General features: G+C 40.5%; 1 protein-coding gene across 5 annotated transcripts in view; it reads left to right on the top strand.

Annotated features, from left to right (window-relative positions):
- AMBRA1 (autophagy and beclin 1 regulator 1) overlaps positions 1-23156 on the top strand; it is a 131462-nt gene that overhangs the window by 42536 nt on the left and 65770 nt on the right. For all 5 annotated transcript variants that reach the window (XM_069017316.1, XM_069017313.1, XM_069017315.1 and 2 more), the window contains 2 exons: positions 10394-10474; positions 11031-11131. In XM_069017316.1, the coding sequence (XP_068873417.1) occupies positions 10394-10474; positions 11031-11131 (182 nt within the window). The remainder of the gene's footprint in view (positions 1-10393; positions 10475-11030; positions 11132-23156) is intronic.

Raw genomic sequence — 23156 nt, forward strand, 5'->3', positions numbered from 1 at the left:
CTTCACTTTCATATTTTGTGGGATTCAGAGGGTTTTTTTCTCCTCAGAAATTCATTTTGTCTTTTTTCAGTTTTGTTTACCTAATGGCCTAGTAAGGGGCATGAAAAACTTGGTCTATGCACTGTTTGTGTACTTACAGCCTCTAAATTTAAGTTAAAGCCTCTCTTGTGTCTCAATCAAGGGTGAATTCATTCATAAATACATTTAGTTTGTGATGACAATAGAAGTAGTGTTGGTATAAGAATGTGAAATAGTGTTTTTTATAGGTGTTAGTAATATCCTTCTTTTGCACCAGCTTTTATGGACAGGAGAGGAGGAGGGACATACACTATACCTGTGTTTTTTGGTCTAATTAGATGTTCCCTGTGTACATGTGCTCCCTGTGTTTAACGTGTCACTGTTGTCATCTTACTGCTTGTTGAATGCAACCATCAACTGTAAACTTAGTCATGTCTATATGAAAGCATTTAATAGAGTTTGTAATATATATACAGATTGTAATATTAGGTTATTAACAGATAGATTGATATGAGTGGGTTTTAAGGTTAGCTTTAGCAGAATCCTAAGCTAAAAAGAAAAGGTTTCCTGAGTTGTGGAATAAGAATCTCTGAATGGAGAATGACATCACTTTAGTCTTCCAGCATAACTGATAAAAATAGATTCTTTATAGACAAATTATACATGTTGAACTTTCTAATTTCAAGTTCTTATTTGAGTGTCTTATGTTTGCATCACATAGTCAATTTAGATTGTTAAAGCTAAACTATTTTCTTTTGACTTTTCCAAGAATTTTGATTTGGTCTCTTCTGTAGACTTCCTTTAGTCTAGAACAGCTCTCTGATGTTGAAGACTGTGGGTGATGCTTCTAGGTCTCCTTGGATAGTGGCAATCTCATTTTTTTCATTTGTAATTCTGAATTTGTCACCATAATCAGAATGTGAAGGTGTTTCATGTAGGTGAATTTTGGCCATCTGTGTCCCTTTTTGTCTGCAGTAACTATGGGAGCAAATACAGAAATAAGGGTTTGGTTCATCTCTCAGACTGAAAAGCATATATATAGGACAGTGCACCAGCTCTGAAAGCCTGAGTCAAACCCTTCACTACAGTTCAAAAAAGGTTTTCAAGCTAAGGCTAAAGGTGTGACCATGGCTGACTCCTCTGTCTACTTTCGAGAGGGGGCTGCCTGACAGAATATAGATACGAAGGAGCTTGGAGATTACACTCTTTTCATGTCTCCACCTTTTCCCTGTTCTGTTTTGTCCTTTTTTCCTTCCTAGTAGGAGGATTTGTGCTGGAGTGGATCCAGTCAGTTGTGCCATTGTCACAAGCTAGGAAGGTCTTTATTGTGTCTCTCTAACAAGATGGGCTTTACCTGACAGGCCTGAAATCTTGTTTTGGTGCTTCATCTCTTGAATTTCTTTCAAGACACCACTGAGCATCCAGACAGAAAATATGAGAACTGTAGGCACTGTTTTACTGAGACTCTAATGGACCTTCTGGTGATTAATCACTTAGGGAAAGCTTACAAGATTCAGGGTGATGTTATTTGGCTTTGTCACTTTAAAATCCTTTTGTTTAAGGCATGATTTGGACCAAGAGTTGTGGTTTCTCAGATGGACATCTTGCAAGGGTCTCCTTGTAAGTGCATAAGATACATGAGTATTTGTCATACTTGTCTCCTGCCATTTTTGATTGCTTTATTGACACAGTCTTGGCAAAAACTGCCAAATCTAAGTTCTTCCAACAGCCTCTTGTCTTGAAAGGTTCTGAGATGGTAGCCTGCTAGCCAAGTGCCACTGTATTAAAGCTGCAAGTCTTACTTCCAGTGTCTTGTATGTCATTTTCATTCGTTTTGGAGAATAATGTGGTAGATTTTTTGGCATTTCCACAAAAGAAACTCCTTCAGATACTTCACGGGTGAAATGTTTGGTTTGGGAGTCTAGTTTGTGTCGTAATTAGTGCTCCACTTTAAGCTGGCATTCTGGTTTAACTTTTTTATGTATTAAGGAGAAAAGTGCATGTCTGATTAGACATTTGTGTGAGATATCCAGGCAGTCACCCTTCTTTTGGAAAGTCTTCATTTAAAGTGTATTTTGTTGTTAGCTTCTTTAGGAACCTTGACTGAGGCACTGATACTTGACAATATTAATTAGTAACTGTCTGGATGCAGTCATGTCTGAACTAACATTATGCAACGGGAGATAAAAGGGAAGACAATGGCTGTGGCAGTGTGGTTACTCAGTAGAGTGTGCTTGGGTAGAAGGTTTGGTTTTGGATTTTGTTCTCTGTATTGCTCCTCAGGTAGAATGGTAGAAGTGAGTTTCGAGGAGGGATTTGTGTGTCATGGTGAGAATAAGCATGTGGTTTGCTTGATGGCTGAGATGGAAAGATTTTGGAAAGTTTGAGTGAAGGGAGAGGTTGGAGATTGCCAGTTACTGAAATAACTTCTTCCTTACCCTTGTGACAGAAGTCCCTGCGTGTGTTTAAATCCACTTCTTTTTAGTCTGACTCTGTGCTAGAGACAGTGCAATGGGAGCACTAACCTGCAGCAGTGCAATCAATTCATGATGCACCTTCTGACTTCCCTTAGCACAGCAACTACTAAGAGCACATGGGTAGAACCTGGACTCTTTTTGTGAAGTCTTGGTCTTTACTGCCCTCCACAGCTGTCCACCCTGCGCTCATGTATTTCAGAGTGTTTTCTTTCCTTTCTGTGACAACCTTCCATTTCTGCAAAAGAAACTCCTTCTAATAGTAGCCAGGTTTTCTTGGCAGGAGAAAGGAGAGACTGGAATGGTTAAAGCCTTTTTGTGACACCTTAAGCAAGTATAGAGCTTTTGATCTACAGCTCCAGAACACTGAGACAAGCTCTGTCATTGTGGAGAGAGGAGCAGAAGGAATCTCAGAGGTAAAGAAAGAGGTTTACTCTGTTAGAGGTCTGTAGGTTAAGGTGACACGTTAACCTTAGGTGAATGGGATTCCAGGTGTTAAGTTCTCATCAGGCATAGTGAAGGTGGATAAGAGAGATGACTTGATCAATAGTAGCTTTTTGTTGTAGAGGTAGTGGTATTGTACCCAAACCACAATTTTTCTGAAAGCATCTAGGCTGGGTTTTTTCATTTTTGTCCTTGCCATCCTGAAGTTTACATTTGAAATTAACAAAAGACATAAAGGAGATGTGAGAATCTCAATAGGTTCTTCATGTCAGTCAAATCCTGATGGAAATGGATTTTTTAGGATCCATGGCAGGTCGGTATACTGCAGAAAATGTAGCCTTTTTTTCCTGGAAGTCTTAGATGGGGCAGTTTGTTATCTGTCTTTCTTGAGCACGTACAAGTAATGTTCTTGCTAGCAAGTTGCTGTTTGAGTTCACAGGATTGCTGTTTGTTGTAAGTACCTGCCTTTGTTACTTTCTTCCCAAAGCTCCTTTATCTGTTTTTGTCGTTTTTCCCTCTGTCTGTGTTTCTTGGCTCATATGGCACTGCATCATTGTTTTTGATGCAGATGGGCCTTTTCAAAACTGGCTTTCAAGACAGACACAAATATTGGGGAACTTGGTGATCACTTTCTGGGTTTTGTTCTTCTCTGGTAGAGGTTTCTGAAGCAGTTAGCACTGGGATGTCATTTCCAGATGCACGGCAATTTATGTTAATTATATTCACCATCTTAAACACAGTTTCAGGCTAAGAAAGTTACAAGTGCTGGATGAATGGGAATGATACTGAATCTACTCTTAGAGCTTAATTTTTCAAGGATTAGTTAGAGTGTTAGCTTGTCTTGTGATCTACTCATAGTAGCCTGCGGCTTCACTTTCCCTGTTCTATTAATCTTTATCTTTTGTGACAGTCTTTTATATTACCTGTATCTTGGTCATAATGTCTAGTAATGCTGCATCGATGCAGTGAACAGGCAATGACTGTTTCCTTGCAGCAGGGTTTTACTAACCTCTCCAGCATAATGTTGCTTTACCATTAAGTCACATTCCAGCAAGGCAAGTGTCTTCATAGCAGGGTGGTGAAAGAACAAGTGCCTTTAGAAAGGTGGCAGTTGCCAGAAAAGCTCCCATCATACTCCATGCTGTTGGTTGCCTGAATCTGTAGAAATAATTTTGATGTCAAGATGGTACTTCTGAGTTTTTCTGCCAAATATTAACTCTGTCTGTTGTTTTCGTTTTATTTTGTGTCTGTGTGACTCAGAAGTCAAACTAGGTCACTTAGTAGGTGAGGTCCGGTCTTAATGAGAGTGATTAGGAAGCAAGCTGTTACTGATTAGTTGCTGGCCATTAGTTGCTGGTCAGCATTCTTGAAGCCCATAGGTCTAACGGATTAGCATTGCTTGTGAAGTTATGGTTTCAGTTCTGTTTCCTTTGAAAGCATAACAGTGCAATTTTTTTTTTTTTTTAAGAGAAAGAAGTTGCTGCCTCTCTAGCTTTGTCTGGCTGCTGATGTTTCTATTTTCTAATGATTCACTGTAGCTATGAAGTGTATCAGTCTTATTCTAAAACATCATCATCAATTTGTGAGCCCACCACACAGTGAAGTGATTAAAATAGAGGCAACTGGATCATGCGCCTAGAAAAGAGTGAGTGCTTCATTCTAGTTCCAAGTCAGTCTTTCTCTGAGGCAGTTAATCCATGGCATTTAACAGGCAAGTACTGCTGTTTCTCTTGACCTCTCATATGTGATGCTTCTCTGAAACACTTGATCTTCTGAAGTGCCATATTTAATCTTGTAAATACATTTTCCCCTGAACAGTGCTCTGAGAGGTAATCAAGGCTGGGGAGTTTGTTTCTCTCTGGTCAGCCATTAGTAACTCAGCGGTCTGCTGTTTTATAGGAAGTTTTAGTTGATGAATAGATATACATTTTCTCTGGTGTTCCTTTCAAAAAGCTCCTATGAAAGATTGACATTTTAGCCTTCAGAAGAACACAAAATGGTGGAAAGGTTTGGGTGACTTGTCTAACTTCTTTATCTATTACTATGTTAAAAATCTATTCTAGTTCCTGTCTCTCCAGCTGGCCACCATCACTCTTTACAGTTTCTCTAATATTTTTATTCTTCAGTTGTTTTTGGCTTCCAGTGTTACAGTTGGGACTTCGCTCCACAGTCATACATTTAGTGCCAGGCAGGTCTTTTCGTGTAACAAATGCTTTTTTTCCCCTTGTTTTTCTTGTTTCTTGTTGTCTCCTTCAGTTCTGCCTTCAGTGCTTCTCATTCAGTAATAGTCATCTCCTTCTAAGATGGGTGTATAAATTTGTAACTTTTATTTTTACCAGGTTATGTATATTCTTTTAGATATAATTTAAAAGAACCATCCGGTAGTCATTTTAATGTCTGTGGATGTCAGTATTTGTATCCTTTTTGATAGGATGTCAGGATTTGTATCCTTTTTGATGCTCCTGACTTCCTTTGTATTTACTAGTGGAAATATCTGCTTAGATAAGTTAGTTGTCTTTGATGTTTCATCTTTAGCTTAATCCTGGTTTTAGGTGAGATATGCTTGTCCTCAGAGCTGTAAGTAGGGTGGTCCCCTTTTCCTGGTTTGAGTTTATAACTTCTCCAAGACTTGAGGACTCTGAGTAAAGTAGCACATACTGTATGGAACCTTTAGTTTTGAATAAGAGACTAGTCTAACTGATCCAGGAGATACTATTTTAGCTCCTATGCCCCTATGCAGAATTACGACCAACTTGCAGTGTGGCTTTTCCTTTTGTCTTCTAAGATGCCTGTATCTTGCTAAAATATTCAGAATGTCAATGTTTTATTTATTTTGTGTTTACCTCTCTATTTTGGGAGGCTTATTTACTAGAAGTGCTCCCATTTTTCTCTAAATTGATTTCTATTAGATGCTCAGGATGTTGCAGGATCAGACAGATTAAAAACTAAAGTGTTAATATCTGGTATTTGCTGCTCCTCTCAGTGGTGAAGCTAGTAGCTAACTTTCTATCACAGTGTTCCCAACACTGTATGTTACCTTACCCATCTGGAGGGTGCTGGACAGCAACTGACATGTTCTTAGAACCACCAGCAAAAGTAATGTTCCCTTCACCATCTTTTTTCCTACTTCTGTACCCTTTTTGTAAAACACAGTACACACTTCATCTTGTAGTCCTATGTAACTCTTCTAGAAGAGTACTCTCTTCTAAAGGTATATATCATCTGTTTTCATCCAAGTCAGCAGTGAATACTGTGAAATGAATTGCAAGGTTTCAGGATTTGTTTCTGCATTAGTATGGCCAGTTTAATATGACATTTTCCAGGAACCATCTTTAGAGGACCTGCGAACAGACCTGACCAGCCACTAAAGCCAAATAAGTTTGCAGTGCATGGTAACCTCCTCTGAGCTCCTGATAGGGCCTTTGGGCTACTCCTGCCCTGTGTCCTACTCCTCTGAAGTAACCTACTGCAATTAACAAAAAAAAAAATACAGCAAGTAGCTACAGATACTTCACACTTTCTCAGTACTTCAAACATTGCTTTTTTCTGCTGCATGAAGATGGTGCAACTTCCAGTGTCAACCTTTAAGGATAGTAGTAGATGCCACTCAAACAATTATTTACCATTTCTATTGTATGTAAGTGTCTAACCTCTGCAATACAGATTGTTTTAGCATTTTAAATTGGATTGCATGAAACATGATAAAATGCTGAAAATATGAAACAATTGGCTTGGTCTGATATAACTTGATTCTTCTGAACTTATATGGCTTACTGGTGCTGGCTTTGATAATTAAATGGCTTTTCAAAATGGTCATTGTTGACCTAATTCTATTAGCAGTGTAGTCAGTGGGAGTTTTAATATTGACTACAATGGGAACAGTTAGACCAACAGATTGTCTTAGAAATCCCATGCTGTGTGTTTAATTTCACTTGCTGATACAAGTCTCTAAATATTAAAGTGAATTCTTGCCAAGACAGAAAATCAGAACATGGCTTTCTTTTTGTCTTTGCTGTCTTCAGTATCCACTGTTATTAATGCAGTAGCCAAGTTGCCAGATGAAAAAGAATGCCTTTTTCTCCAAACTTTAGGATGCAAAATTTTGTATCTCTTTCGGTTTTCAGAGCTGGCATTGCTGGTCCATTAAATTTACATTGGTCAGCTTTTCTCTCAACAAGAAAACAAGACAATAGAAGAAAAATCCAAGGGGATTTGACTGTCTTATCCAATTTAGGATAAACTTTCATCCTTCTTATGCCCTATTAAATGTCCATAATTCTCCTGAATGTTTGGGAATTGCTTTCTTTTCATGCTCCATTTTAGGTTAGTGTTAATACTATTCTCCCCCCTACCAACTCTTATTTGCCACATCACTCTGTTGATTTGTCCCACCATGGTATCTGAACAAATAATGAATAACCTGAATTTTGAGACAGACCTTAAAAGTTATTTTGACCATTTGTTGGTTCTTGCAGTTTTCCTGCTGAGGCAAATTACTCTGTTAATAATTAGAGTATTAAGTTTCCCTTGTCACCTTGCTGTGGTTTATTTCATTTACTTTAGCAAGGTTATTGAGTTGCTTTACAGAAGACGCTTTTTTATGTAGACACAGACACACACACACACACTCTTGAGGGATTTGCTTTCCACTTCTGCAGGTAATGTTAATTAAACTATCCACTGTGAATCATTAGCTAATGAATCTGTAGGTAGTTGACACTAAATAGAAAGTAGAGCATTAGATCTTCATCAGTACTTTAGGGAACCTTGGAAACTTCTCATTTCTTGCTGGAGTGCTTCACGCTGGCACTGCAGTGTGCTAACATCTGCTCTCCTCCCTCTGTCAGCAGGCTCAATGTGGTACAGAAATAACACGAAGTGCCACTCATTTTCACTGATCTATAGGGGGTTTTTTATTTTCGTTTTTAGAGGACGCAGAAATAATCTTCAGCTGGTACCAGGGTAATATCAGCTGTTCTAGCTTTGCAACACTAGACTAGACACTCTTAGTTGTTGAGCATGGGAGTTAAGATATAAATGACTCTACAAATTAGTAATTCAGAGTAATGTTTGGTAGTACACTCCCCTGAGGTAAAGAAGAATATCTTACACTTCTACTTATAGTAAATAGGAATTCTAGCAGTCTTGGAGGATAGCCATTGTTTCTTACTCCCTGCAGCCTGACTTATAGGGCAGGTGACCATTGGGATGTGGGTTTTAATTTTTTTTTTTTAGCGGATGTTAAAAATATATGTCTGTCTTTTGAATTACTAGAGACTGACTGTGTCATGGTGCAAACTGAAAAAAAGCCTAGTCTATATTTTTTGCCTTTCAGGCTTTTTTCCATATTGTTGGGAGATTGTGTACACAGTGAATAAATAGGGAAGTACAGGATGGACTTCTCACATCAGAAGGTCACCTTGGTTAGAAAATGTCTGAAAATGTTTTTGTGGATGCTAAGACCTGTGGTTAGTGGCAGTTAAAAAAACTGGAACAATTAGTTCCTCTAGGTCTCTTGATTTAGTCTGTAGACTTTGCCCTTTTATCTCCTTTTGTTTGCTGGAGCTAACTCCTCATTCCTTTTGAAACCTGCTGCAGAAATTCTCTTCAGCTGGAGACTTCTGTAGAGTGTAGTCCTGCTGTTGTTCCTCTTGCTGATATTTGTCCTTTTCAAAAGTATCTTCCAATTCTAGTAAATGTCCAAAGCAAATGCAAACCCTGAAAGTGGTTTTGTTGCTTTTCTCCCGGGGCTGCATATCAGTGTTGTTTCAAAAGCTGCTACAGCAGAAATACAAATATTTCTTGTCTTCTGCTAGCTCTTACTGTGTGTGGCAAGATCTGGAACATGACACTTTTTTCCCTTTGGCCTTTTCTCTTTAGCACCAAAAGTTGATATGTCAGCACTCAAGTTTGGAGGATTCCTTCTGTTATTGATCCGCATCTTAATAGGCTGGAGGCCTGTGATAAAAGAACAGCAGCAGCTTTTACATTTCTGATCTCAGGAACCCTGCTGATTGCACAAAATCCTGAGGGTGAGGTGCGGCTTTGGCTGTGAACTGCAAGTGCTGCATCTACAGTGGGAGGAGAAATTGAAGCTTTGAGCTTGGATTTAGATTTGGTTTTGGTGAAATAGCTTGAAATGCTAACAAGCTTTGCAGAACCTCTGCTTTTGTGTTCCTGAGTTCCTCAAGTGTGTGGGAAACAGCCACGTAATAGACTTTCTTCTCAGCCCACGTTTCTTGCTCACTGACTTTAAAAAAGCAAAATGAAAAAAAATCATAAAATGCACAGCTTGCTGGAGTGGGTTAGAAATGTGCTGCTAATGTGTTGCATAAGGAATATTTAGTTTCTTAGTGATTTCAAGGCTCTGCAAGTAATATTCTCCCCACAACTGCTTGGGAAGGAGACAGGGCTGCATTTACACATGGGGACTTGGAATCCAAGGAGAACAGACTTGTTACTTGTGCAAGGTCATACAGAGAGTAAATTTCTGAACAGAGGAGAAGGCACTGTGGAGGTCTCTTTCAGAACTCCAGAGTCACTAATGGGATCTCGTTATTTTCCTTGCAGTTCTAGTGCTGTGTAATTGGAGGTCCCCTTGTGACCTATGAATGCAGTATCAGGAATTTTGTGTGATGGGGCTTCTGAAGATCCTCCAGTTTGACCTCCTGTTTGTTGTACAGTTATCATTACCAAAATCAAACTGGGCCATCCATGGGTTTGTCTAGCTCCTGTCTTGAGACTTACAAGGATAGCAACTCTGCAGCCTTTCTGTGAAACCTGTTCAGTGTTGCACTGCCCTCCTGGGGAAGAAGACCTTCCTGTGTCTACTGTAGGACAATGGATGCTAGACCCTTTCTCTCATTCCCCAAGGCCCAGACATTTATTGTGAAACAGAATGAGATGTTGTTAAGGAGGTGCAATTTTGTCTGATACCACCTAACATTTCTTATTTAACTGGAAAATATTATGAAAAGTGAGATAGTTTTAATATGTGATGGCACTTAAACTGAACCTTAAGGGAAGGAACACAAAAGAATAGTCTGCAGATTATGCTCTTTTGCCTGCACTTCTGGGAATGAAAATGTGAACTTTAATAGATCTCTTTGACTAACAGAAGGTTCTTCTCAGGACTGGGGTGAGCTTGCTTTTTGCTCTCCTGGTCAAAAGTCTAAGGTTTCTCTTTCATTTGCTCAGGTGCTGACATTGATGCATTGACTCTTTGTGGTTTTGTTGATACTTTTGAGACATTGTCGATTAATGAAGAAAGTGGACTTCAAGGTTACCCTTATATAAATTACGTACATGAATTTGGAACATCAGAAGCATAAGAACCATTGAATCTCTGTAGCATACTCAGGTTGACTAGGTGATGTCGTTGGTGTTTTGTTGTCTTGGAAAATACTTTCATGACATAGTAATTTTAATGTACAATAATTTTCTTACTTTTGCTGAAGGGACAATGGAGACCGATCCAGGCACCGAGCTCCCCGGAATGCCCGCATGTCTGCACCATCGCTGGGGCGCTTTGTCCCAAGGTAAGGCATCTATGTGTGAGAGTAAAAGGTGTGGAAATCCTAGAGGTACCAGTTGCAGTACAGCTCTCTGGTGCTTTCAGGTGGATTCCTTTTCTTGCACAGGGCATCTTTATCCTTGGTTTGCAGTTTCTGGGACTCCTGGGATGATGGCATGTTAGTGTGAGCTGCTCATCCTGTGACATTTGAATGACAGCATGGTCTTAGTGCTTTTTACTTGCAGGTTGAGGTCACAGTGTGAAGGCAGAATAGGAGGAGAAAAGAATCTGATCAGAAGTTCTCAGCACAATGTGCTGGTTTGAGACTAGAAAACTATTGTGAGAGGTAGAGGATTTGTTTAGTGCTGATCTTTGCAGCCACATTGATCAGAGGAGGATCTAATCTGTAATTTACTTTTGTTTGAAGCAGGGAGGCGGTTGGCTAAGCAAAGGATTCCAGCCTTCCCTCTAATGTAGTCTGCTGGAATGTAGTCATATTTCCTCAAAGTAATTGCAGTTGCTCTTCAGGGCTGTAGTACACAGGATGGCTTTCTCCATGTTTTACTCTCTTTGTTTTGCAGACGCTTCTTGCTGCCAGAGTACTTGCCTTATGCTGGGATTTTCCATGAACGGGGACAGCCTGGCTTGGCCACCCATTCCTCTGTCAACAGGGTCTTGGCAGGTAATGAGATTTCCTTGTTTGCAGTAGTCATGTATATTAGTGGTGTTTGCTCATGAATCTGAGCAGAGGAAGACTGATGAAGAAAAGTAATTCCAACCTTTGAGGTTCTATATAAGTTGTCTGAAGCAAGAGAAAGGACTGTTGGATTGATGTAGTAAGCTGCCATTCAAGTGCTTGAACACTGCAGATTCCATGCTTCAGGTATATGTGTGGAAGTGTCTGCATGAATTCGGGATGGGTGTTAACAATTCTTCTTTTATTTAACTTCTCCTATTCCTAGATGTCTTTTTTTTTAAAACAACCTGACAGACTAATGATCAGCTTGCTGCAGGTCCTTCTAATTGAATTATAGGGTGCCTTGTTCATGTTCCGGCTAGGAAGACGCACACAAGGCAATGTGGGATTCAATTAGGATCTTAATAAGTGCATATTAAAAAACTCAGCTGCCACCACACACAGCACACAGGCGTTTGGGAGCCTTAGAGGGCAAGCGGAGGTGGGAAGGGAGGTGGGGGAAAGAGGAGGAGGAGTATGGCAGTCTGGCAGTTCATGAATGAGATGGTTATAGATGACACATATCTTGAGGGTGAGTCTTTTTTGGCTGGGTCTGAGTTGCTCTGTAATTAACCCCAGTGGGGGGGGGGAGTAATTTTGAAGCTTGGGGAAGAACAAGAGATGACATATGGACGGGTAGGTTGGGATGTGGTTCTCCTCCTTCCTTTAGGTAATCACAGGACCATCACTGAAAGGAGTGCTGAAAGGTTTCTCAAGAGGCTGCATGACCCTTTACCTTATCCTAAGGCACAACCAACTGTATCTAAGCCATTTTTGACAGGATTTATCTAACCTGTTTTTATTGGTGTTTTCCCAGTCGTTTTGGGGTAGAACTGTTGCTGGTTTTGCAATGCTGGTTTAGTATGGCAGTGGTCTTGTCTTTGATAATAGATGTCTGTCATCTTCCAGACTTCTGTCTCTCTGGACATTTTGGTTTGAGTGGTTCCTAGTGCTACTGCAATAACAGTAAGAACTCAGCCATAGTCTCATCCAAAGCACCTCTGCTTGTATCCCTTAGGAGGCAGTGGAGCTAACCTGTAGTGTTAGCTGACGCATGTACTTTCCTGTGTGTGCTGCCTGTGTGGGCTTTGGCTGTTGGCACGTGGAAGCAGCACACTGGCAGATAATTACTTGCTGCCAGGCAACACTGCAGAACTCTTATGTCGCCCAGCTTTGCTGGAGACACCTGCCTTCATCCCTCCTCCAGGCCTCCTTGCAGTTTGCCTGTTCCATTGTGGCTGGGAAATAGCCTGGCTTTTTAATCTGCACTTTTTGGGGAGTTTGAACCCCAAAACACTCATGCTTGCTATTTCTTGTATGCATGCCAAGAATAACAAAAGAGGATAGAAACTGTAATCATGGGAGTTTCAAAAAACAAGATCAATCTTTTCTGTGTGATGCTGTGCTGAGCCTTTGTAAGGTGAGGTTTGTTGGCTCTGACAGTGTCGTGGAACCTCACACTGGAATGGCTGGAACTCCACAGTAAGGGCTTTTATTGACTTACATATAAAATTAATTCTTCCAGTTCAGTAGCTGCTTGTGTTATGTTGTTTTAATATTTGGTTTATTTTACCTATGCTTTCAGCTTTCAAAATGTTTTTTTACATCCATGATCAAAAACTTGTTCATATGTTGCAGAAACCAGGAGAGTTGAAATTGCAAATATTAGGTGGAGGCATGACAGGCAAGAACTAGAAAATGATGTTGCAATTGTGGAATAGCCAGAGAATTTCTTGTACTCATTACGTTGGTCAGCAGCATTGTCATTTCCAGTATTATATTTCAGAGCCATTGAAAGTTACAGTGCTGGTAGTATGCTTTCCTTTATAGTTAGCCTGTGCCAAGGTTTGTGGTAGCTCTTTCTTCAGTATCACGGTGGAAAACCTCTACTCAAACTCAGAAGTACTTTAACCCTGGCCTGGTAGTTATGGGTGAGGTTGATAGCCTTGGCTGAGGAAAAAATTGATAATCTATTTTCCCATTAACACAGGCTAATCTAAGCTTGAATACCTTGAATTGCTTCATTCTGCCATGTATCCAGACTGTCACTTTTGAATTATGTTTAAATGCAAAAATGTCAAATGTATTTCTTATGTAACTTCTACAGCATTTGAGAAGAGATACCAAAAAATCTTGTATTGCTAACCTGACAGTTTTCTAAAAACTGACAGTAGACTTCTGTGATCAAGTATAGTGAGAGCTGCTGTTTGGGAAAATACATCCAATTATACTTCTGCTCCTGTCCACTGCCCCATTTACTGCTATATCCTGAGAAGAAATCAAAGGAGCAGATGGAGATCCTAGCGTGTGAATTACTGTGGTGTGCTGACTAAATTTCTTAATGTCAGAGCTCTTGCTGTCAGGTTCTGTCCGTTTACTTTCAGCTCTCTACTTTATGTGAACAGCTTTCTGTTGTTTAAGTGTCATTCTCATGCAAGTGTTACACAGACAATTGCTTCATGCTATGGAAGACTGCCTTGAGAATAAATCCTTAGAGTCAAGTTTTATGAACCCCTAAAAATTGCAGGTTATCTATGCAGATGGACTAGTACAGCAATGCAGCGGGTTGGGCAGAATGACGAACATGCCAGGTGGAGCTTAGGTCAAAGCAGAGCCCTTTGTACTAGTCAGGGGACTGGTGACCATCCCTGTGCCAAGCATGGGAAAGGTGGCAGCAGATGGGTAGAGTAGGTGGGAGCCCAGGGGGAGAGTGAAGCGATACCAGTCAGCATGACAGACAGATCTCCATGCCAGCAGCCTGATTTGCATGGAGCACTGGAACAGCAACTCGCCCCAGTAGCACCTGCCTGCCTCCTTATCTACTGGTACAGTTCAGATCTCTCAGCTGATACAGAATGCTGCATCACTGTGCTTTCTGGCACCAAGTAAAACACCTTGTGAAAATATATTACATCAACATTGTTACCTTTAGCATTGAAACTTGTAATCACACCAAAAAGTGTTGGTAGTTTGACAAGTTATTTTTTTCTGTAAAGTCTATGTTGATTGGCAGTAATTACACTGTCCTCCTTTAATCCTTTATTAACTGAGTCTTATATCAGCTTTTTCGTTATTTTGTCTGGAATCAATGTCAGGTTGACAAGACTGACAGTCTCATCCTATTTCAACCTTTTAAAATACTGGTATAACACTAGCATATTTTTCAGTCTTCCATATTCCCCTTTATTTCAAGACTCATCAAGAAACCTGAGAGTTCATTTGGCAGCTCTTTTAAGTCTCTTGGTAGTGTGGGCTGTAAGCCGCCCTCTGCACTCTCTTCTCCTTGGTGAACTGCCCTAAGTGATGTCTCCAAGGAAACATCCATACAGTGAAAGCTAGTTGAAGTGGTTGTTTGCTAAAGTGGTGATGAAAACAGTATATATATTTTGGCTTCTCACTTCATATAGCTGACTGATTGCATGTGGTAATACAGGTGGAATACTGCATCTTGGGGCCATTTCAGTCTTAGAGTCTCTTGGGTTCTCTGCCATTTGTAGGCCAACAGTGTGGGGGTTTGATTTTTGGTTTTCTGCCTGATTTTTTGTTTGGGTCTGTTGTTTGTTTGTTTCTTTGGTTCATTTATTTGTTGGTTTTGGTTTGGTCTTTTTGTTTGTTTTTTTAATAAATTTCTCTTTGTCCTAAGTTGCATTGTGAAGCAGGACACTGATAAGTTGTGATGGCCAGGTTACAGATATTTTTTGGCATCTGGTAGCACAGACCAGGATATCCATTTTAATATATTTTTAAAAATCAGTAGATACATTTAAAAGAAAAGGTCCGCATCATTGCCACTGAAGTGCTTGTGACCTCTTGTTTGCCTCTGTGAACTTTTGCTTCAGGCTTTATACTAATTGACTGTTTTGGGATGGACAAGACATGCTGATGGTATAGTGAAACAAAGAAGGCTTTAGTTTCAGTTCAGTGGAAGCTTAGAGGAAGAAGAGACTCAGTGTTTCCCAAGGAACTTTGCAGGAGTCTTTAAGAATTGACACAAATGCCATTTTGTTGGCATTTCTGTTACTCATTAGGAGACCTGCAGATGAAAGTTTGTTAGAGTTACCTAGCTTTGTGAAATGCTCTGTCTCGCCTCACTTTGTTTTAATAGGCTTCTATTCAGTTATGTGTATCTCAACAAACAAAATATTCTTCCTTGTGTGGTCATAGGTCATATTTATCTGTTCTGGCTTTGCCACCAAGACTTTTATCTGTTTAAACACAACCCAACACAGTTAATCTGAGTCTTTCACCTCATGGGGAGATCCAGATTCAGCAGGGCTTAAGGGTTGAGTGATACAAATTCTACATTTACAGTTTCTGAGTGATTTCATTGCTATCTCAGGGTAGTAAATTCAGACCAGAGACTGAGCACTTACATGTAGTCAAAGAATGAGCTTGATTACAGGTTTTTCCATATCCTGCACCTATTCGGGGTATAGCCTGCTGCAAGAGCAATAATGGTTCAGCTTTGGATATCTCTGCTGGAGTTGCCAAAGCAAGCTTTCTGTAGCCTTGTTACACTGGGGTGGGGCTGAGGCTATTGGTGCAGCTAACAATCAATTGATCCCTTTAATGGGGGTCTAGAATTTCAAAGTGTAGAGTTTGGCTGTTGTTTTCCCAAAATCCATAAGCTTTGCCGTTCTTCAAAGCTTTACTTCCTGGGAGAATTCAAAGATTCAAAGTCATGTGTCTTGTAAATTTCTATACTTCAGCCAGCAACTGACAACATACAGTTGTTAGAGTGTATGAAGTTTCATCATGATGAAAATTTTAGCTAAGATGGATAAATGTCATCCTTCTGGGACAGGAAGGATGTGATTGAGCATGTGATAGTCCTCCTAATAAGAACTACGGTGATGGCCTCTCACCAGTGACAGTCACTAATTAAGGTGCCTCCTGGTTGGTACACATTCCCAATCTATTAATCACTCTAGCTGTATTTAGGGCTAATGTTCACAAGTGAATGGCTCTAACCTAAAGCCAGCTAAATGGATATTGGTGAGCCTGTGATACATGCAGTTGGATAGAGTATTGGTTGCCATTGCAAGTAGTTATCCCTAGAGTAACCTTTCACTTCTGCTCTAATGATAGAAGTGATCATGATAAAAGGCTTCTTTGCCTTCAAAACCATGTTGCAGGCTCCAACAATTCCAGTTCCTCTGGCATTTCAGGTATGATTGCCTCCTGTGGTTCAAGTCATCTTGTCCTAATCCTGTTCTGTCATGTACAGTGTGCTGTTAATTCTGTTCTGAGATGCTCCCATCCCTCAAATGTGCTTGCAGTGATGCACAGCTGTGCAGGTAGGACAAAGATAACTTGAGAGCTCCAGAAGGCCAGCAAAAGTTGATGGGAAGACACGTTGCCAGTTGTCTCTGGTGTACCCATGTTTTTCTCAGTATTAGTAGTTACGTAGTTTCTGTACAGTTCCCTGAGATTTGAGTGTTATTCTGAATCTGTACCTTCAGCTGTCTGTCACTGGCTTATTGATATTGGCTTGCTTCTGCCTTTTCATCTGAGACAACTGTGTGAATTTGAATTAGTGTCCTGATCTAATCCTGCTTTTCACAGTAGGCAGTTCTGTAGAATAATAGAATCAATGAACATAGCTGTGTGGCTTTCTAGGCTGTGTGTTTCTGTTATAAGTCTGTTTGGTACTGCTAAATATGGAAAGATGTGAACCTTTGAGTAACTTATTCTTTATGGTCTTTCTGTGATCTACGTCAGTGGACACTAAATGATATAAGAGGCTTTAAAATATGCCTCAGATTCTTCTGTGACTTGAGAGCTATAGATACCTGTCAACCTTCATCACAGACTTGAGATCAGTTTATAATTTTTGTGAAAGTGCAGCTTTTCATGCAGAGATATAAGGAAAAAAAGAGGCCGTATGGCTGAATTGCAAATGAATGAACTTCTTACAGGAGGGAATGATGGAGAGTGTCTATTTATGGGACTGGTGAGAGGTATCCTTAGAGATGTTGATTTCCTCAACATGGTACTTAAGCTTCTGAAGACAGTAGGATTTTGGAAATGTGGAGAAGACTTTAATTGTGTGACATCGTCTTACCTAAGTGTTCCCTTATAAGTTTGCTTCATGTGTTCTAAAAACACACTTGCAGCCCTTGAGCTTTCACAAATGTTAGCTACTGCACCTCAGCTCTTACCTGCCTTTGTCTCTCTTCAGATGCTGTTTTCCTAGATCATCTTTCAACTGAAAGTTTTTAATGTTGCTGCTCAATTACAGTGGAATAGCTCATAAATAAAATCTGGTAGTTTGGTGTCCTATGTGCAGAATAAAGTCATATACTGTAAGTTAGCTTTCTCATTGTATTAGATCCCTTCTTGACTTCTAGTTCATGGATTCTGCAGCTGTGGCTACAGGATTATACCACATCATGATTATGGTCAGAAGGTGAATTTCTTAGCACACATCCTTGAAATGAAATCCTTCTCCCAGAAGATAGGAGACAGTTTGTTAATGCTTAAAAAAACAAGTCTAGAAAACAACTCATAATACACAACTTTGTGTGACACTGGGATCAGATAGCTGATCCACAGATGCCACATTCTTCCTAGCAGGTCCATCTTTCTAGTACCTTAGTAATTTTCCCCTTTATTGCAAGACACCAGCGAGTTTGTTTTTTCCGGCTCTGTGCTTTAATTGGCAGTCCAGCTGCCTCTTCTCTGGTGCTGTAATCTGTGTCATCCTGTATCATTGTACCTTGGCACAGTGAAGGCTGATAGGTAGTTGATGCAATTAGCCTTTGAATGACCTACAGGCAATCTCTTCTGAAATATTAGTCCAGTGCAAAGACCCCCACAAATGTTCCTAAGCTAGTGGCTTTGATTTTTATGCAGATAAATTCTCCTCTGAGCTGAACGGGGTTTAGTTCTGTCTATCTACGTGTATCCTGAAAGTGGGTGATAGGTAGTGTTAAGAGAAAGCCATTAACATGTGCATTTATGTGATGGAAGAGGTTGTGTGTGTTGTTTCCAGTTAGCCTTTCCCCCACATCCAAAATATCAAATTCTGCATTGGGAGTCTGAGCAGTTACTCATCCTCATTTTGATGTCCGTTTCTGCTGTACGCTGTCATATACAAAACATAAACAGCCAGAAAGTGTCAAGGTACTTTCTGTATGGAATAACTTTAATCTGGCTGGCTGCTTATTATGCCCTACTTGCTCTGTGTCTCTGCTCACTTGCATCTCCCACTTAGCAACAGACGTGGTCTGTGGTCACAAACACTTCTCTGTTTACATCTGTGAACAGGTACAGTTTGAATTCTTTGGTTGAGACATTGAGTGCAAAGCACTAGAGATTGTAGGGCAGATGGAATGAACTTGCATCAGAACCCTTGTAAGATGTTATCCCTTGTTTGATTCCAGAGACTAGAGTATTCTCAAGGCTTGAGTGATTCCAAAATCAGTTTAACTTCTGAAATAAATTTGTGTACCAATGTCTTTGTATGGAAAGAACCGTCACACCTGAGAACTGGAGATTTTCCATGAGTCTCTTAAATATTGCACAGTAAAGGTGATCTAAAGAGTCAAAATCATGCTATTAGCACTTAAAAGCCTGCTATTACTCAGTCCTTTTTGTTCTTGTCTTTCCTTTATGCTTTTGTAACTCAAGCCATAGTTTATCACAATCTGCTAAGTCTGGGAATGTGTTAATTGAGAGGACTGTGAGTCAACTGGAAATAAGAATCCACAGCTATGTGCACTGTGGGAGGTATTTACACTGTAACTTTGGGGGCATCTGACTTGGGAGGCCAAGCTTCCTGTATAGTTAGTGGAGAAAAAGAAGCTTCTGCTCTGAGGATTCATCACCTGAAGTGAGCTGAACTGAGGTGCTCTGAATCCTCTGTGGAGCTACGAGTATATTTAACATTGATTAGATAGGGAGTTTTGAAAGAGTACTTTTCTGCTGTGGATTACTTATATGCCTAAAATTAGGCAGGCTACATCCTGCTCTAATGGCAGAAAGGATGTTATCTAGAAAAGGAGATCTTCATTCATCACTTGGCTGATGGGTCAGAGTGCACCTGCAGCAAAACTGGAAGGAGTAAGCGATGAACCAGAAAGTTATGCTGCTGTTCAGACGGACTTTGATAGACTGGGAAATGGACCTGCAAATCTCATTAAGTTCAGTGAAGAGAGATGCCAAGCCCTACACCTGCGGAAGAATGACCGCAGGTGGTTCTGCAGATAGCAAGTTGAACGTGAGCCAGCAAATGTGTCCTTCCAGAAATTAAGGCCATCAGTATACTGTGTTGAATTAGAAAGAGCATTGCCAGCAGATTGAGGTGTTGATCCTTGTCTTCAGGCCTGGGAAGGCCACATTTGTAGTACTTCGTCCAGTTTTGGACCCCCAGTGCAAGAAAGGCATGGGCATACTGGAGTAAGTGCAGTGAAGGCCACAAAGATGAGTAAGGGTTTACAGACTGTCTTGAGAGAGAGAGAGACTCAGCCTGGAACTCTTCAGCCTGAGAAGAGAGGGCTTGGACTGGATTTTGTTAATGTGTATAGATAACTGAGGGAATGAAGAAAGCCAGACTCTTTTCAGGGATGCCCAGTGAAAGGACAAAAGGCAATGGACACAAGTTGAAATTCCATTTGAACTCAAGGAAACTTTTTCTTACTGTGAGAGTGGTCACATTTGGTACAGTTTGCCTGAGGAGATTATGGAGTCTCTACCCTTGGAGATAGGCAAGTTTGATTGGGGATGGTCCCCGCTAACTCGCTGTAATTCACCCTGCTCTGAGCAGGAGAGTGGTCTAGAGTATCTCAGAGGTCCTTTCCACTGTCAGTCTTCAGTGATTCTCTGAATTGACTGGGTACCACAGGAACACTGAAATTATGTTGGGGTTCAGTGTAGGTGAGAATAGTTTGTTGTAGTTCTGTTAAACACTGTATTGCAGGAGTAGGTACAGCTGCTTCTGATTGTATGTATTGGCATTATCTGCTAATCCTATTGTAAAACCTTATGATGGTTGTACTGCAGAGGACTTGGGCTCTTTCAACTTTTGCCTGAGAGAGCAGATTGTACTGGAAAATGCTTTGTTACTAACTTTCCATGAGTTTATTTTGTGCCAAGAGTCTCATTTTGTGTTCCCTTTGGTAACTGGAAGCTGAAATCCTCTCAGTTGCCTGCTTATGTAGCAGAAGTGTCCATAGAAAGACTTGGTCTGGGTCAGTGGCTGTACATTGTGAGTATAATTTACAGGTTTTTATTTGCAAGTGAGATTAGATCAAGCACAACTCTTCTGGTTAGAGTGAGTGCAGGCTACTTCATTTCACAGGAGGTGCTTGATGAGGTCTGAGGCATCAGGGGATTTTTGACTAGTATCTGGAAGTGATACTGCACTGAGATGAGCAGTAGTTGTAAAGATCTGCATTTACTCAAGTGTGCCGTATAGTGTCTGTGACTGGCTGCATTTCAGGAATTGTGGAGGCGTTTGCAGTGGGTTGTCCTTGGTTATGCTCCCCTGTGAGAGAAGTTGTTAGAGCAATGTGTACAACTGTCCCCCACAGGATAAAGTCGTATTAAAGGGTTAAAAGGCCCCAAATACAGAACCTTGAAATACTAATTGCACTTTTACCATTGTGTATCCCAGAAAAGATGATGATGCAATTACAGGGTTGTTACCAGCACTTCATCAACTTTCATATGCATTTGTGGAAGACTGTTCAAATGTGAACAATGGTACTCAAAAGCCCTTAAATTAAGCTGAAACAACAGGGAAGATTTTGGACAGATAAAGAAGCAGTTTTATGGAATGACTCTCTGCCAGAGGCAAGATGTATTTCAAACAAGCTAGCTCTTAAGCTCTCTTAATTGCTGTTGACCTTTCAAAGAACCAGGTGTTTGGGATCTGGGGTCAATCCACTTCTGACTGTAGATAGTAAAATATGGAGTGTGAGAGTGGCAGTCAAAATCTATTTACTTGGAGGGCCGATCTTTCCTGCAGTTGCTTTCTTCCCAGTGGTGGTCCAAGCAACGATACCATTGTGACTGAGTATTATTACAGCCCAAAGTGAGATGAGATACTTTGGGACCATTAATGTGTATCCCACTTTGTTTTGGGCAATGTAGTGACTCTGAAAATGGCTTTGAGGAGCTGCATGTGAACCAAGGGAATATGAATTCTTGTCATGATGATACAGCTCTACAACCCTGTGTAGGCAGGCAATATTGGGGAGTATGAAACTACTGTTATCTTTTTACATGGTTTTATTGACACCATTCCAGATGATGTTCAAATCCATGTGCAACTCTTTGTGTCTGCATTTCAGAAGGACTCAGTATAGCCGAAGTAAGACTCAGCTGAGGAAAACTTCAGCTATAGAATGACATAACCTTAATGTACTTAGCTAATCAAAGAAGTAGTAGGTAGTTGTTGTTACTTGTTTGGTCTAGATACATCTGTGGAGGAAAGATTTCTGATAGAGCACTCTTTAATACAATAGACAAAAGGCATAGAAAGGTGCAGAACCTGATGTTAGAACAATTTAGCCTGGAAAAAAAGCGCCAGATATTTGAGTGGTGGTGTTACAAAGTCCTGCTGCATAAAGTTCACCACTTACCTTGTGGTAACTCATTGCTGAAACAGGTTTTTTTTCTAGTACATGGAGTGTTTAAACTAGCAAAATTATTGCCTAGTCTCAAAGGAAAATTTATGATCATAGTACTGGTCTCAAAGTTCCTGGGACATGTACAGGAGTTTTCATAGGGTGTCATCAGTGGTCCCATTGCTGGAGAGCTTCTGCCAGCCCTTTGCATCATGTCACAAGCTATAGTCTGTTCCAGTGCTGCACTATGGAAGCAAGCATTGCATCTGAGGAAGCTTGTATAACGTGTTTTCTGATGCAAACTGTCCCAGTAAGCCTTTCTTTGTGTTGGTGACTGGGAATCTAAAGCTGCCTTTGAGATTCAGAAAGGCATTGGAGAGAGATGATCATGTTCTTAAAAGTGAAGGGTGCAGGCTGATTCCTTTTGTGTGCATTGTTAAAGAGATGAATTTCTAGATATCATTATATCAGAAGGGGTAAGGCTTTGCAGAAGTGCTCATCTTTTGTGGGCGGTGAGGGCCCCTTGGGGACCTGTCTCTTTGTGGGTGGTAAAACTCACTTAGCCATAAAAGTATTTTCCCAGAGCTTGCTGCCTCCTTTTAAAAAGGGGAAAAAAAAAAGTTACCCACGCTCCAGAGCGCAGAGGGGAGGCAGGAGCCCATGAGATGTGCCGTGCCGAGGGGTAGGAATCCTCAGTGGCCTGCCACATTTGGCTGTCATCTTTGAAGAGATTTGTCATGATTTTTGCTAATGTGTAATGTGTGGCGGGGGGGAACCCAACACCACAAAGCAAACCCTAAGCCAGATTTGCTACGCCCAGTGTAGAACATCTTCAGAGACATTTTTATAACCACCCTGTCATAAAGATGGAGGAAGTTCTTGCTCTGGCAACATAGTTGTATGTTGTATAAGGGATCTGGTAAGAATACTGTGTACTGATCTCCTGGTCCCTTTTGCGGGTAGATAGGATTGTACCATTGGATGTTTTATTTATAACTGAGCATTAATGTCACAATCTGTTATCACTTAATGCACACAAATCAAAGGTTGTGTTAGCTATTAGATTCTGCAGTAGTAGTTCTCCCTCCACATGTATCGTTACTCAGCTGGTACTGTTGGTTTTATGCTTCTAGTCTGCTGGCTTTCCTTGATTGTGGGGGAAGATGTATGGGAAGATCTTGCAGGGTTAGTGACAACTTGCTTGCTTCCTCAGAGTTACTTTTGATTTGTGGGTTTGTCTTACCTGGGTATTTTCCCTTAACATGAGCCATGATAAATTACCCTGTGTGGAACCTGGAGGAGTTTTAGAACATGCCCTTGGTAAGGGCAGAGCCTAGGAAATAAATTTAGGCTTCAGACTTTCCCCAAAAAGGCTGGATTTGTCAGTGCTTTTGGGTTGT

The sequence above is a fragment of the Aphelocoma coerulescens genome, chromosome 5, assembly GCF_041296385.1.
Source record: "Aphelocoma coerulescens isolate FSJ_1873_10779 chromosome 5, UR_Acoe_1.0, whole genome shotgun sequence".
Taxonomy (NCBI): Eukaryota; Metazoa; Chordata; class Aves; order Passeriformes; family Corvidae; genus Aphelocoma; species Aphelocoma coerulescens.